Genomic DNA, 17,589 nt, shown 5'->3' on the forward strand with positions numbered 1-17,589 from the left:
CACACGTAGGTTGTAACGCAATCTTGCTCTACTTGATAGATTTATTGGGGATGGCATAATCTTACGTGACTTGCTAGATTTATTGGGAACATCTAATGACAGCGCAAATGACCAGACATGGGCCTTAACCATCTGGACCAGCAAACTAATCATAATATTTCGATTCGGATAATACATTTTACATGTATTATCATTATACATTTTACATTTTACCTATAGCACCTAAGGAGAATCCCCTGTTCGCGCATACTAGAATGAGTGAATGAATTGCGTGCTCCCCATATGGCTGCAATAATTGACATGCAGAGGGAAAATTCGATTACTAAAAATTGCTTATATTTGGTATGAATCTGCATTTTCAGTAATGCTTTAGAGTATGTTATCGGATAATATTGGGGTTTGTTCATAGTATATATTTTAAGCAATAGAGTTTTTGACTTAATTGGAACTTGAATGTGCTATCAAAGATTAAATAAAAGCGAGAATATTATTACGTGTAGAATATGGTACACCTTCATACACGATCAAAAGTTTTTCTTTTCCTCCTCTCTACAAAGAATTTTGCACTTATATTAAGGGCAATCTTGAACGAGAAAAACCATAGTTTTAAACATTGATTGCATATTTCCTTCGTTTTTCTGAACATCAACACCTTTACTTGACGCTCGTTAAAAGGCAAGGATGTTTTGTTAAATAAATAATTATTGTATCTTTTAAAGGAGCCTTGCATTTTGTGAGAGACTCCGTTTTCTGATTCCGCATGGTTTTTTCTTCATTTGAGGCTCATCAAAAAGTAAAGATTTTTTTTTTAATTCTTGTATCTTTCAAAAAAGTCTTACGGGGTTCGAGAGACTATGTTGTCTGATTCCGTGAGTTTTTTCTTTACTTGAAGCTCATTAAAAAGTGAAGATTGTCTGTTAAATAAATATTTCTTGTATATCTTAAAAGAGTTTTAGGGATTGGAGAGATTCTGTTGCCTGAATCCGTTTTTTTTTTCCTTGGCGCTCTTTAAAAAAGCGAAGACTTTTTGTTAAATAAATATTTCATGTATCTGTTAAAAGAACCTTACGCGGTTTGAGAGACTCTGTTGTCTGATTCCGCATGGTTTTTCTTTACTTGGCACTCATTAAAAAGCAAAGTTTTTTTGTTAAATAAATAATTCTTGTATCTTTTAGCAGAGCCTTACGGAGTTTGAGATACCCTGTTGTCGGACTCCGTGTGTTTTTGTATTTGCTTAACGCTGATTAAAGAGCGAAGATTTTCTGTTCTGAGTTCTTTATTGAACAATAAATTTCGTATGCAAAAAACTACTTCGAGATAATCACCCCCATAAGGCTCCATGGCCGGGAAAGAACAGGAAAGAAAAAATTACCATAAAATATTAAAAACAAAATCCAACAAAATCATGTCGCCCGCCTTAATAATCCCCAAAAATGACAAGCTAGGTAGAGGGTAGCAAATTCACCAACTCAATGAAATATCCAACTCAATCAAGAGAGATCAACTCCAAGGAAAACTGGAAAATAATTTATTTGCTAGCTAGAAATTCTCTAACATAATATCTGAACATACCAAACGAGTGGCAGTTTCATGCAAACTCTGGGAGCGTGTTCCAGATCCAGTTGTAAGCTGTCAGAGGGTTGAAGCTGGAGGGTTGAAAATCAGTAAATTGTTGGAAGCGCGGAGATGGTAAGTCGATTGATCAGAAACAAAAGATATATTATTGCATAGGGCAGCAAGAAGATGGCCGTGCAACTGTAAAAAATGAAAGAAGAACAAGAAAAAAAATAGAGAGATTTCAAATCAAGCTACGGTTTAAGTGAAGATCAGTTTGTTTCCTGAATAAGAGTCTTGGCCTTATCATTAAGCTTTGAAAGTGGCTTCAGAGACGAGGGAAAAGCTTACATCCAAATAACAGAACAACATGGAACATAAGACTGAATTAGACTGCAGAACAAGATTCTAAAAATCGATCCTGGAAAAATGTGTCTGAACTTTCTAAGCATTTCAAAATTCCTGGAAACTTTCATTTTAATCAGGTTAATATGATTCTTGAAGGAAAGATTTTCATCAATCAAGATGCCTAGGAATTAAACGTAACGATCCTTAGGTTTACTTAGAGAACCTATACGTGTATTTCATTTAAGTCTGGGCAATCCATTGAGACTGGAGAAAATGAGAAAACATTACTTTCCAACATTTAAGGCAAGATAATTTACATCAAATCACGAGATAACTCTTTCAAAAAGGGCTATGATTTTGTAACGAAGATCAGACTTTGTTCTACCAGTTGTGCTAAAGTACTTTCATCAGCAAAAGAAATATGTGCATCCGGTAAGGACGAACTACTGTCACAATTAGTGACGGATACCGGTTGACAAAGACGACAGAAAATAGTAGATTTTATATTTTTAACCGCACTAATAAGGTCATTGACGTAGATGAAAAAGAGTATCGGCCATACGACCGATCCCAGTGAAACACCAAACTCTATTCTAGAAGGGTTAAAAAAGTGCAGATCAACCGAGATGGCTCTACCAGGTAAATATGATAGAAACCAAGAATAAGCATTCTCTCCTATACCAATATTGGACAGTTTCAAAAAGAATAATTTTGTGTGTTAATGAGTCAAATGATTTTCAAACATCGAGAAAAAGAGCAGCAGGTATCAGACCAGAGTCAACAGCTGAATGTAAATAATTTAAGAGAGTTGCATGTATATGCTCAGTCGAGTGCTTCGCCCTAAAAGAAAACTGGCAAACATGGAAAAAGGGTTTCGAATTAAGGAAATCAGGAAGTCGAGAAAGCATAGCTTTTTTCAAAAATTTTACTAAACACTTGTAAAACAGATATGAGACAATAATTTTCAGGATCATTCCTTAATCCACCTTTAAAAAGAATAATAACATGACCACGCTTTGAAGCACTTGGGTAGACACCATTTTCAAATGAAAGATTAAAAAGTCTCGCAAGGGCAGACACAATGATATAAAAAATGAAGTGAACAACCTTAGCCGGAATACGGTCTAGACCCGAAGATAAAGAACCCCTCAAACCATTCACAATTCTGGCTATTTAAGCTTCAGAGACAGGTTCCAATGCCATTGATTTAGGACAGGGCGATCCAAGCTAAAACCTAAAATCAGGTAGAGAAGAAGAAGGACTCACGAAGTGACTGTAGTTTTGCCAATATTAGCAAATTAGGAAGTAAACGCATTTTGAACTTTTAGCTCCCCCTCTACGTTTTTGCCGTAAATCACAACACTTGAAGGGACAGAAGAAGGCAGAAAAGATGACTTCATAATAGAATTGGTTACTTGCCATGTCTTTGTAATATCTTTACCGCACGCAGAAAATTGTCTGTGATAAAATAACGATTTAGCCTTCCGACAAAGCGAATTGCAAACTTTTAAGGAGTCCAGGAGTCATCCAAGGATTCAAAGGGGCTGTTCTTTTCGATGCTGGATTCGACTGGGGTGCGTCACAAGTATCCGAGGTAACTTCTTTCAACGAATCATAAAACGAGTTAAACAAAGAATTCATATCAGATTCAATTTCAGAAATACTCAACGAACGACCCACCAACCGTGACCTAAGAAGATGCAAACCCTGATCACTAAACTTTAAAGAGGAAAAACTAGCTCCTTGTCTCCTCCTAGGCAACGAATCGCAAAAATCATACTTGGAAAAAATAGAAAAATTATCTGGGATATCACTCGTCAATATAGAATTTTAATGTTAAATAAATAATACTTGTATCTTTTAAAAGAGCTTCACGGGGTTTAAAAGACTGTGTTCTCTGATTCCGTGTTTTTTCTTTACTTGACACTCATTAAAAAGTGAAGATTTTTGGAATGAAAATGCCAAGTTTCTTCCGAGCCAAGACTATCTATATTCACGCAAGTGCGAATATGTAGCTGGCGGACCCCCCTATCAGCCCATTCCAGAGGGAGGCGAGGTGGGGGGGTATTATAGATAAATTTAAACTTTCTCAAGAGTTATTTCTGAGATGTCCTTATGAATATGCCGCGTTTCTTTGACCGGGTGCTAGATTTCAGTCCGCCTCTACCGAAAAATTCTTTCATCACCTCCTACTTTAACTTTAATATGAAGAACATTTTATTCCAAGCAATTCACGCTACCAAGGTAATATGTGCCTGGCCAATGGCATCCTTGTGATACATATTATCGTTCCTAAGACACTTTACAGATATTTTCTTGATGAAATTATGCTTTAAATCTATTGGTTTATATTTTTGCAAGCCAACCCCCCCCCCCCCAACCTGATACACCATTATAATTCACTCCACCGTGCCACACTTTTACTGAGACTCTGGCACCCTCTAGCACCCCTTCATAATTTTAAGACATTTTCCAGATATTTTCTTGTTAAAAAATCAGGCTTTAAACCCGTTGATTCATGTTTTCGCAAGCCAGCCCTCCATGATAAACCACGTCAATTCAAACCACCACACCCTACTAATAGTGACCTTCTAGCACCCCCTGGCACCTCTTCATCATTCCTAAGACGTTTTCAAGATATTTCTATGAAAAAATCATGTATTAAATCCAACGGTTTTTATTTTCGCGATTCAACCCTCTGTGATACAATATGTCAATTGACACCACCATATTACACTATGATTGGGCCCCATGGCACTCTGAACCACCCCCGCATCATTTCTAAGATATTTTCCAAATGTTTAATTGTTAGAAACCATTTATTAGACACAATGGTTCATGTTCTCGCAAGCCATCCCCAACGCAATGCATCATGTCAAATCACACTATTATGCAACACTATTACTCCCCCTTTAATCCATAGGTTCATGTTTTCAAAACCCACCCCCAACGTGATACACCATGTCAATTCATACCACCATGCCAAACTACGACAGGGCCCCCTTGAACCCTCTAATACACTTCATTATCCCTATGACATTCTCAAGATATTTTATTATTGAAAATCATGCATTATATCCATCGGTTCATGTTTTCACGCCCCACCCTAAAATCAGATACACCATTCAATTCACGTCACTCTGCCACATTATTGAACTCTCTGATACATATTATCAGGCCCAAGAGTCGTTAAACTTTTTCCCTTACAAAAGCAGTTTCACAAACCAAAACTGGCCGTTGTTTTTACCTGAATAGCGGAAACTTTCCATTTCATTGTTAAATTGTAACCGTCCATGACCATTCCCAATCTGTGGCACTCAATGGCTAGTATTTGCTACCGACTGGCGTGTATTATCACACCTAAAGTATCTTCAAACTTTTTCCTACAAAAACAACCGTTTACACTAGAAACGATCATCTAAACTTGAAGCATTTCAACAGCATTTCTTCCATGAACAAAACCGGTTTCACGAGGAGAAAAATCAATGTATAAATTTCATGGAAATAAAAATCAACATGCATAAAGCTTCATAAAGAAGAAGTAAAAATTTTAACAAGTTTTTCGAAGACATACATCAAGATACATTCAGTTTCTCGAAGTAATAATCCACATGCAACACGTTTCACGAACAAAAATCAACTTGCATTATTTTTCACGAAAAAAAAACAAAACGCAACAAGTTTCACGGGGGAAAATGTCATGATAAATTGAGTTTCACGATAGAATAAAACATCATACAACAAGTTTCACGCAGAAAAATATCGAGATAAATTAAGTTTCGCGAACAAAAGCAGTTTCACGAGGAGAAAAATTGACTTACAGTTTTCACGAAGAGAAAAACCAACATGCAACAGATTTCATGAAGAATAGATAAAGTAATAACAATTTTCTTGAAGACAAATATCATGAAACAATAATTTTTGAAGAAATAATCCACCAGAAACAAGTTTCGCGAAAAAAAAACTAGCTATTTATTACGGTTCAGGAAAAAACCCACAGACAACGAGTTTCACGAAGAAATATATTAAATTTCACGAATGAATAAATCAACGTACAACAAGTTTCACAAAGAAAAACATCAAAATAAATTAATTCTCACGAACAAAAATTTATACGCAACAAGTTCCACTAACAAAATTAGTCGTACGAGAAGAAAAAACCAATGTAAAATTTTACGAAGAGAAAAATAAGCATGCAACAAGTTTCACAAAGAAGATATAAAAACATGAGAGATTTCTTGAAGACTAAAATCAAGATACATTAAGTTCTTGATGAAATAATACATGCGCAATAAGTTTCACGAACAAAAATCAGCATGCATTATGATTCACGAGGATAAAACCAACGTGTAACAAGTTTCTCGTAAAACGATTATAACAAAACATTATGGTAATTGAAGTATCACGAAAGAATAAATCAACATACAAGAAGTTTCTCGATGAAAAATATCAGGATAAATTAAGTTTCACAAAAAAATCAGCACCCAACAAGTTCCGCGAACAAAACCGGTTTCACGAGAAGCAGAATCAATGTACAGGTTTCACAAAGAGAAAAACCAATATAATACAAGTTTTATGAATAAACAATAAAAATGAATAAACAATAAAAAGACATCCTATACCTCCTTCAATACATTAAGTTTCTTAGAGAAATAATCAACGTGCAACAATTTTCACGAACAAAAATCAGCATGAATCATGTTTCACGAAGAAAAAATATCAAGATAAATTATAGTTTCACTAAATAATGAATCAACATACAACAAGTTTCCAGAAGAAAAGTATCAAGATGAATTAAGTTTCACGAACAAAAGTCAGCAAAAAATAAGCTCAACGAACACAACCGGTTTTCAAGGAGAAAAATCATACACAAGCTTCATAAACACGAAAATTGTCATGCAACAAGTTTTATGAAGATGATTCAAAAAAATAACAATTTTTCGAAGCCATAAATCAAAATACATGTAGTTTCTTAAAGACATAATCCGCATGCACCAAGTCTCAGAAACAAAAATAAGCATGCATCAAGTTTCAAGAAGAACGCGGTAAGTTTCATGAAGACAAATATCATGGTAAATTAAATTTCCCGATGAAATAATTCAAGGTACATTAAGTTCCTTAAAGAAATAATCTGTTTACAACAAGTTTCACAAGCGGAACCAGTTTCAAGAGGACAAAAACCAATATACAGATTTCAGAAGAGAGAAATCAACAAGCAACAAGTTGCACGAATAAGGAATAAAAACATAACAAGTTTCCCAAAGTCATAGATCAAGATACATTGAAATTTTTGGAGAAAGAATCCACGTGCAACAAGATCCATGTACAAAAATCACCATGTATCATGTTTCACGTAGAAGCAACCAACATGCTACATGTTTTACAAAAAAAATCAAGATTAATTTAGTCTCATGAAAGAATCAATCAGCATAAAACAAGTTTCGCGAAGAAAAACCATCAAGGTATATTAAGTTTCACGAAAAAAAATCAGCACGCAACAAGCTCCACCAGCAAAACTTGTTTCATGATGAAAAAAATCAGTGTAGAGGTATCAAAAAGAGAAATATCAGCATGCAACAAGTTTCATGAACAAGAATCTAAAATATAACAAGATTCTTACAGTCATAGATCAACACACATTAAATTTCTTGAGGAAATAATCCACATGCAACAAGTTTCACGAACAAAAATATCACAGTAAATTAAGTTTCATAATAGAATAAATCAAGATACGTTGTTTCTTTAAGCAATAATCTTTAGGCATCAAGTTTCACGAGCAAAGCCGGTGTCAAGAGGAGAAAAAAACAATACACAAGTTTCACAAAGAGAAAAATCAGCATGCAGCAAGTTTCATTTAGAAGAAATAAGTTTCTCAAAGACAAAAATCAAGATATATTAAGTTTCTTTAAGTAATCATCTACTTGCAACATGTTTCATGAACAAATATCACCCTGCATATTTCAGGAAGAAAAACCAGCATGCAACAAGTTTCACGAAGAAAATATTATGGTAACTTAGTTTCACCTATTAATAAATCAAGATACATTAAGTTTCACGAAGAAAAATATCAAGATAAATTAATTTTCACGAGCAAAAATCATTATGTAACAAGTTCCACGAACAAGACCGAGTTCACGTGGAGAAAACTGATGTATAAGTTGTACGAAGAGAAGAATTGACGAGCAAGAAGTTTCGCGACGAAGAAACAAAAAAAATTACAAGTTTCTCGAAGATTTTAATGAAGATACATTAAGTTTCTTGAAAGAATATTCCGTATGCAACAAGTTCAACGAATAAAAATGAGCATGCATCATGTTTTACGAAGAAAAAACCAACATGCAAAAAGTTTCATGAAGAAAAATATCATAATAAATTAAGTTTCGCGAAAGAATAAATCCACATATAACAGGTTTCACGAAGAAAAATATCAAGATAAATCAAGTCTCATGAACAAAAATCAGCACGCAATAAGCTCCACAAGCAAAATCGGTTTCAAGATAAAAAATATCAGTGTACAAGTTTCACGAAGAGAAAAATCAACATGCAGAAACTTTCGTGATTAAGAAATGAAAATTTAGCAAGTTTCTTCAAGATAAATCATGATACAATAAGTTTCTTGAAGAAATAGTCCATATGTAACAAGGTTCACGAGATAAAATCAGCATGTATCATGTTTCACGAAGAAGGAGAAACCAATATACAACAAGTTTCACGAAGAAAGATCAACCTGTAGGAAGTTGCACGAACAAAAAATCAACAAACGTTATATTTCACGAACAATAAATTAGCAAGCAACGACTTTCATAAACAAAAAAAAAACAACATACAACATGTTTCATGAAGAATCATACCAGAATAAATTCAGTTTAACGAACAAAAATCAGCACGCCACATGTTCTACGAACCAAACTGGTTTCACGGGGAGAAAAACAAATGTACAAGTTTCAAGAAGGGAAAAACAAAAAGCAACACTTTCATGAAGAGGAAATAAAAATAACACGAGCTGCTCAGAGACATATAATCAAGATACATTAAATTTTCTGAAGAATTAATCCACATGCAGCAAGTTTCACGGAGAAAAATCAACCTGAAACTAGTTTCACGAAGAAAAATCAACCTGCAACAAGTTTCACGAAGAAAAAATCAACATACAGCGTGCTAAACTCGTGTTAATTGCTAGGAATCACCAGAAGAAACGCTAATGGGAATTTACCTTTAATTTAAAAATTTTTGATTGTAGTGTAGACGGTCAGTTTTGTAGCAAAATGTCTTAAAATGTTCGAGGTGTTATAAGACATGCTAGAGCGTGCCATATGCTAGCCATTGTGTGCCATGCTGGCGTCAATTGCTAGGAGACATTAGAAGAGACGCTGTTGGGAATTTTATTTAAGTTTAAATGAACGTTTCTAGTGTAATTAGGAATTTTTTTTTAGGAAAAAGTTTGAAAATGCTTTGAATGTGATAAAGATTGCCCGTGGGTGCCATATGCTAGCCATTTCATGCCAAAGAATGGAAATTGCCATGGGAAGTTTGAATCTAACAACGTAATGGCAAGTTTCCGCTGTTCAAAAAAAAACAAAAAAAAACATTGTCATTTTCAGTTTCTAAAGTTACATTTATGAGGTAAAGGTTGTAAAACTCTTGAGCAGAATAATACCCATGGGCATTATTTATATATATATATATATATATATATATATATATATATATATATATATAAATAATATATATATACATATATATTATTTATATATTAATATATATATATATATATACATATATATAACGAAAAGAGAAATCACCAATGAAACAGCACAAACACATTAAAAAAAAAGGGAGACAGAAGGAGAAAAGGAAGACTGTTTTCCCAAATTAGTGATTAATATAGACCAGCACTTGAATGAGGCCTTAACCCTACTCATCCATACAATCACATAGGTCAAACAGCATAGCCATACACAATTAACCATAAAGAATAATCCATGGACAAGCAGTCATGTCGTCAATAAGTATAATTCGTCATTTACCAAACAATAAAACAGTAAAGACAAATAATTCAGAGGCAACAACCCAACACAAGGGCTCATCAGGAGAATACACTTGCCTATAGGGTTTCGGCACTTTAAATTCTCTACCCAGTCAAGTGTTGTGCCTACCACAGAATACCTATGGTATCCCCGTGTCAGGTATCACCCCCAGAATATACGCCTATGAAAAAAAAAGTGCACGAAAATCCCTCTTGCCCTTTTTAAGATTTAAAAGTGATTGTAAGTTTACCCCTCTCCCTCCTACGTCCTTTTTCGCTCGCTGTAGGAAGAGGGCATGTTCCTTAAAGGGTTTATTTTAATTTCAAAACATTCAAGGAAGAGGGGTGGAAGTAGAAATGATATTTAATCGTATTTGATTCCTGAGAATATTTCTGGTCTACGCTGTAAATTATAAAAGGAAAGAACTTCAGTAAACCCCGAAATTAGCAGAAGCTATTCAATATAGAAGGGGGCTGCCCCTTCATCATCCCTAACCTCTCCTTGTGGTCTTAGAAACCTCAGAGGATGCGTATTCGATAGGAAATTGAGATTTCTAGACATTTCTTAGAAGTCAAAAGTGGTCGTATTTGAACCAGTGCCTGTCCTAAGACTTTGTTTGATATATGGTCATTTGTTACCCCTTATGACGTCTGATCGACATTTTGAGGTATCTATTTTTCTCGTCTAATGTGGGCTGCTGGGGTTTTTTCCTAAAGACATTTTTGAACGCAAAAATGCTATTTCATAATGGTTTATTAACCCTAGTCCTCCTCCCGATAAAACTATGACTAGAAATAAAATTCTAAGATTTTTGGTTACTTTCAACCAGAAAGAGATAATAATTTTCTTTATAACTTGTCAATAGTGGAAGTTTGAGACTGTTTTACTTGAAAGTAAATATGTCTTCAGAAGATTTTAAAAAAGCAAAGGTCATTAGATGGAAATAAAGGGTAAAGTTGAAGCCTAAAAACAAATAAAATTATTTTCAGGGGCTCCAAAGGCATTGTTATATGACACATTGACTGTTTTGAACAAAATGGATATCTGAGAATTTTGATTGTAAGCTTTTTAGGGAACAGTGCGTGTTGGGCTAGTTGTTCTCTGATCACTGTTTGCGCTTAAAAGTAGAACTAGAACTTTCATAGTTCAGTCGAATTTACACGACCCCCAAGTTTACACGACCACTCCTTCCATAAAAACCTTATACGCCCCTAGGTTATAACTTAAAACTCTTACCCCCGGGCGCTAGGGAGTTGTGCCAACCCAAGACCTTTATTTAATTGATCTTTGAAGTATTTTGAACAAAACAGCCATCTCAAAAACTCGATCAGATGCATTTTTAGGAAAAGAGGTTGTAGGGCAATATTATTTAAATATAAGCTAAAAATTATCAAGATCCTAGCCAAGTGGTTACCACTCATAACTTGAAATCCTGAACACAGTGATTCTAGTTTTAGTTTCACTGGTTATTTGGATTGGAACAGAGATCAATGGTGTGACTCAATGAGCTCAGCCATAGTTAACTCAATGATAAATAGGTACCTGGAAAAATCTGGGGGGAAAACACGGGAAGCGCTGGAAGATTTGCCCCAACCACGCCTTGCTCTCCCCGCCGAAGGCTGTAAAATCAAAGGATCGGTACCTGTGCTACGCAGACCATTGGTCAGCATGCAAAAAAGTTTTTTTTTAGCTTTTGTAAGCAGCACTACCTTGATTAGAATCAAAATTTTGTTTAGAGGTGTGAGCAATTGGTACTGGAGTATTTAAATAGCTGGCATATTTTGTGAAAAACTGATGATGTTAAACTATATTACAGGACAGCAGTGGGACCATTGAAAATGAAGAGCTACTTGGTTTTTTGAAAGACCTCTTGGAACTGGCGAAAAAGGTTAGCTTCTTTAACTAGTTATTTCTCAAGTTTGATAACAGTTTATTGTGAGGAAAGCATATGTCCAAATAATGAAGATTACTACACCGCAAGGTTAATTTGAGGAAAGATTATATGCATAATTGGACCAAAGGTTGCAACTTGGTAAGGAGTGAATCTCAGCCCGTGGTAAAAATAATTTCAAAAACTCAATTATCTAGAAACCGTTTAGTGTAAAAGAAAAGAAAATTGAGACTCCTTTAAAAGTTGTAACTATTATTGAGATTCATTATAGTTAGAATTTTTCATTGCAATATTTTTTTGAATCTTGGAAGAGAGTATTGTTGATTTCGGAGTGCCCCAAAGAATTGTCGTCACCATAAACTGTCAACTAGTGGTTCCAGTTTCATTTATATTAAAAACTCTTCATATTAAAAACTCTTATTTTAGCACGTGTGGCACTGAAATGTCTTCGTTTCATGGTTGCAGGCTAATAAAGGACGACGACGGCTTATAGTAACAAAATAAAGTAGCCTGAAACTCGCAAAAATGGCATCGGATCCAAACAGAGTGTTTGTGTGTGGGCACACACACACACACACACACACACACACACACACACACACACACACACACACACACACACAAACACACACACACACACACACACACACACACAAACACACACACACACACACACACACGCACACACACACACACTCACACACAAACCCACATACACACGCACAATTAATGTTTACAGATTTTCTGCCACCTCTCCAAATGTCTGACTTTCATCCAAATCATTAATTTTGGATGAAAGTCAGATCACACACACAAACACACACACACACACACACGCACACACACACACACAAACCCACATACACACGCACAATTAATGTTTACAGATTTTCTGCCACCTCTCCAAATGTCTGACTTTCATCCAAATCATTAATTATATCATCAAAATTTTGCTTCTTAGTTCGAAAAACGAGATTGGGACGTTTAGTCCCAATTTAGTCCCAAAATCTACTAAGATTGGGATCTTTAGTAGACTGTTCTATGAATAGTTCATTATCGTTTGACTTAATAAGGGTTGCTTCTCAAATTTCTGGCCAATCATGATGGTAAATCATAGTTATGAAGTAATCTGGTGATCCAAGGCAACAAACAATAGCTATCGCATCGTCAAAGTGTTCAGCATAGTCAGCATTCTGCTGGATCAAAATTCTGTTTCGGCTACCAATTTTTAGTCGATGGTGCTTTCTGTGGGAGCTTTACCTCCAGTTTGTATATCAACCTGGGCTACTGAGACACATGCGTCACTTACTGATAATATTTTTTCGTCACTAAACTTTATTAATTTTGTAGGTGTAATAATCTAGTTATAACCAACACTTTGTTTGGTCATAAAATGGCCGATAAGTTGACATTGTATTCACGTGATGGTAAGACAGCAAACCTTATTGATTTGTCATAGTAAACCGAGAACTGGCAGGATCAATACAAGATACTAGGGTATATAGGAGTGTTGTTATTGATGTTAAAAGTAAAGATCACCATCTAGTAGTGTCTATGGTGGATTTAAATCTGAAGTTTCCGGAAGGTAACTCCCTACCACGGATTTATGATTTTGGTAGACTCCAGTTGACTAATAAACTTGAGAATTTAAAATTTGATAATGTGGAAGATGGTTGGAATAATTTTAGATAAACAATTTGTGAAGTTGCTGATGGGGTCTTAGGGAAAAAAGCTAAGACTGCAGCTAGGAATATTAGTGAAAAAGCATTATATTTAATAGAGAGTAGAAAGGATTTGTACAAGAATAATCTGAGTGATAGATCATATGAAAACAAAAGGAAGGTACAGAAGGTGGAGGAAGAATCAAAATATGAACTAGGGAGGTGTGAGGTAAAGGCCAACGATAATATTGCCGAGGATCTGGAAGATGCAGCTAGATGGCATAATAGTAAAATATTGCACCGGCTTGTTAATAAATTAAGATTGAGTAGAGAATCTGGACTTGTCCCAGTTAAAGATAGGACCGGGCCACAATTAGTGATGAGGAAAGAGTTAAAGAGAGATGGGCGGAACATTTTGAGAATGTGCTAAACCAAAATAGAGTTGCAGGAAAAGATATAGAGGAAAATGAAAAAGTTTTGATACCTTGGATGTGAAGGAAGATTTATTTTGTGAGGAAGAATTAGCGACAGTCCTGAAAGGATTAAAAAATTATACAACTTTAAGCACTGATAGTGTGGTAAATGAGTTTCTTAAATATGGTGGCTCGGAGGTTAGAAATAAATTACTGAAGATTATGAATATGATTTTTAAAAAAGGGGAAGTACCTAACGATTTTAAGGAAGCCTTAAATAAAAAACTGTATAAGGAAGGTGATAAAAGTGAGTTTGGTAATTATCGAGGCATTAGTCTGGTTCTGTAGGTAGCAAATTACTTGATAATATCATACTTTTTAGACTGAGAGCTGCTGTAGACAAATTTTTAAGAGAAAAACAGTGCGGTTTTGGAAATGTAACGCATGGACGGATAATAGATAGACTTATCTATTAACAAATCAGCTTGCATCATTTTTATACAGTCCTAATAAGGGGGTTTATGCCAGATTTGCGTCTCACTCAATTGGACTATCTATCTTGGCTTTTTCTAATATTAACCATGGCTTGACGCCCGCAACTACATTATTTTAATGCATGGCTTTGGTAGTAGCAGGCACTAAAAAAAAAAAAAATAATAAAAATAGACCTGTGTGAAAATCAGTAAAAATAAGCTAAAAGCACATGGTTACCAACAACTTAAGAAGGTATCGCCTCTAGTGTTTGGATTTTTACGGTAAAAAAGAGCTGTAAATCTTAGCAAACTAGTTCTGTTTGCATATTTTCACTGTTCAGCCAACGGCCAAGTTTGAAATAATTTTGAAAAAGAGTAAAACAAATCGTGGTCCTTCGGTATAAATAGACCTAAATTGGTTCAGAGGCTAAGAACTGCTTTTGTTTTAAAGTCCTTCGTATTTCGAATATAAATTAATTTATTAATTTTTACTCATAATTTCCTCTTTGTTTTTGTCTTGTTTTTTTCTTTCTACAGCCTTGCTATCTTCTAATTTTATACAGGAAGCTGGTATTTGACTTACCTGTCACTGATATATGGAGCAAATAAAATTTGGTGTCAGCTAGTAGCCTAATATTATGACTGATACCCATTGAATGGTTACCAGCAAAAAAAAATCGAGACAACTTTTAACTTTTTTAAATTTAAACATTTATACATTTTGATTTTATTTAGTTTATGTTCTTTTCAAATTCCAGATTTCACAGTTATTTTAGTTATGTTCTTTTCAAATTCCAGATTTCACATTAGAGTTTAAATTTTGGATTTAAATTTTAGATTAAATTTTCAATGTTAGATTAGATACTTTAGATTTTAAATTTTATATTTTAGTTTTAGATGTATATGCGCATAAAAATATTTTTTAAAGGTAGTAGGAGTTGGGGATGAGTATGTAGAAGACAGTTGAACATTATAAAATAACGTAAAAAGATCGTATTTACTATATTTACTAAATTATTTACTAAAATATATTTATTAAAATATATTTACTAAATATTTTCCTTAACTTATCTATATTAAACAATAATACCTGTGAATGTGTTAGCTGGTCTGATAAATGAAGCAAATGTAGGTCATACACAACTTGTTGAAACAAGTTCATATCCAAGGGTGTTAACAGTTTCACCTTTGCAACACAAAGTTTGTCTAATTTTTCAAGAGTTAGCTCCCTATGCAAAGGAAACGGTGGAGACAACAACTTGAACAAAGCAGTAAAATTCTAGATTAGGGGCTTTTATCGCTCTTGGAAAGTAGCTACTTCCCCATCCTAATCTATTCAAAGTCCCCCTCTTAATACCCTTCCAAAAAGTTCTGGCTTTCCTTAAATCCTTCCTTACTACCTCCTACCACCCAACTCGGGGATGGCCTACTTTTTGTTCAGCCCTAGATGGTTTGCCGAAGAACAATCTTTGGCAACCTGCCATCTTTCGTCCGCAGAACATATCCTAGCCACCTTTAATTTTTTATAGCCTCTAAAAGGGTGGGTTAATCGCTTTTTTCGTACAGCTTACCGTTTGAAATACGGTCAGTCAGATGGGTACCCAACACCATCTGTAGATAATTCCTCTGGGAAACATCAAATAAATCCTCCTTTGTCTTTCGGAGCGCCTACAATTCAGAACCATACTCCACCACTGTCATCACTGTAGCTTTTATATTCTAATCTTGGGTCCCAGACTAATCTTCCTCTTCTTCCAAATTTTTTTCAATAGTCTAAAACGCCCTATTACTTGAATATTTGACATGTAACATCTTCGCTCCATCCACCGGCTTTACTAATATTACTACTTAGGTAACTGAAGCTTTGCACTTGATTGATCTCCTCGTTACCCAACATCACCTCTTCACCTTCACTTATTCCCAGCCTAAGCAACTCAGTCTTCTTTAGACTAATTTTCTAGCCTATTTTTGTACCCTGAACAGTCAAAACCTCCAAAAATTCATTCATTTTACTGACATTTTCATCTAAGACGCCTTCGAACAACACAGCAAAACATGATTTCTTATGGAAAAATCCAGGGAAACCCCGGAAATTTTTGGGATAGTGGAAAAAAATTAATCTAAGTGTAAATAAAGGTCTATCAAAAATTATAGCTAAAATTAAGATGCTCATAAGACTTAAATAAAAATAAATTAAAATACAATATAAAAATAATAATAATTTGTATGGAAAAGATTCACAAAAATCCCCTTCAGACAATATATAAATGCACTCGTACTGAGCAAATTACACACGATTGAACAGCACCCCTTTTGGGTGCTGAAGTTCTCTACTGTTTTTCTATCCCATGTGAGGTTACCTATCTTCGCGTCAAACCATAGGAAGAAAACTGCATCCACAACTAAAAAAGACCCGAATTATGTTCCATTCCCCCTCATACTTAGTTAGCAGATTGAAATCTTTGAGGATTTCATGGAATTTTTGAAAATATCCAACCTTCGTTGATTATATTTCTTTAATAATTTTTATTTTTGGTCCCCGAGAGGTGAACAAAAGCCAAACTTCCATTAAAGTATATCTCTGCCATGTATCAAATTATGCTAGGTTGGAATAATTTTTAATTTTATGCACTTTTTATTCCAGGATTATGACCTCTCCGATTTAGAAGAATTTCGACAGGCAATACTCCAAGGCTGTGATTTCAATCAAGACGGGAAAATCAACAAGAAAGAATTGACCTTAGTTCTCTTGGCTCTTGCCAAACATTCTCAAAACGATTAAAACATCCTTTTAGGTCCTACTTGGACTATTATTGAGCATTCTTAATATGATTAACGCTACATTTTTCAACCACTATTATTTTTCAAGCAGAATACTTGTTTATCGTTAAATTTAATTATTTAGTTTTTGCGTCATTTCTTATATACTCTGAATTGTTTGTCCACTTTTAGAGCTTTTCGAACTTTATTTTTAAGAAAAACAGCAATTCATGTAATTATAATGATACTAAGGAATAGTACCATAAAAAAAAATCATAAAATTATCAATTTTTGGAAGCAGGTAGGGAAATTCGTTTTGCTAATTCCAAGTGGAACCATTTTCGGCCTCAAAATTATATCATTAAGTGCAAGTAAGAACTTACCATTTTCTTTCATTATTCTTTGTGTGCTCATATTGATTTAATATTTTAATGCCTTGTTAATAAAACCGTTTCAATCTGA

At 34.5% G+C, this 17,589-nt stretch overlaps 1 protein-coding gene across 4 annotated transcripts in view; it reads left to right on the forward strand.

The window, feature by feature from the left end:
- LOC136032739 (calbindin-32-like) overlaps positions 1 to 17,589 on the forward strand; it is a 179,945-nt gene extending 162,356 nt beyond the window's left edge. For all 4 annotated transcript variants that reach the window (XM_065713072.1, XM_065713071.1, XM_065713075.1 and 1 more), the window contains exons 11-12: positions 11,746 to 11,817; positions 17,012 to 17,589. In XM_065713072.1, the coding sequence (XP_065569144.1) occupies positions 11,746 to 11,817; positions 17,012 to 17,149 (210 nt within the window). In that variant the 3' untranslated portion in view covers positions 17,150 to 17,589. The remainder of the gene's footprint in view (positions 1 to 11,745; positions 11,818 to 17,011) is intronic.

Source organism: Artemia franciscana, chromosome 11, assembly GCF_032884065.1.
Source record: "Artemia franciscana chromosome 11, ASM3288406v1, whole genome shotgun sequence".
Taxonomy (NCBI): domain Eukaryota; kingdom Metazoa; phylum Arthropoda; class Branchiopoda; order Anostraca; family Artemiidae; genus Artemia; species Artemia franciscana.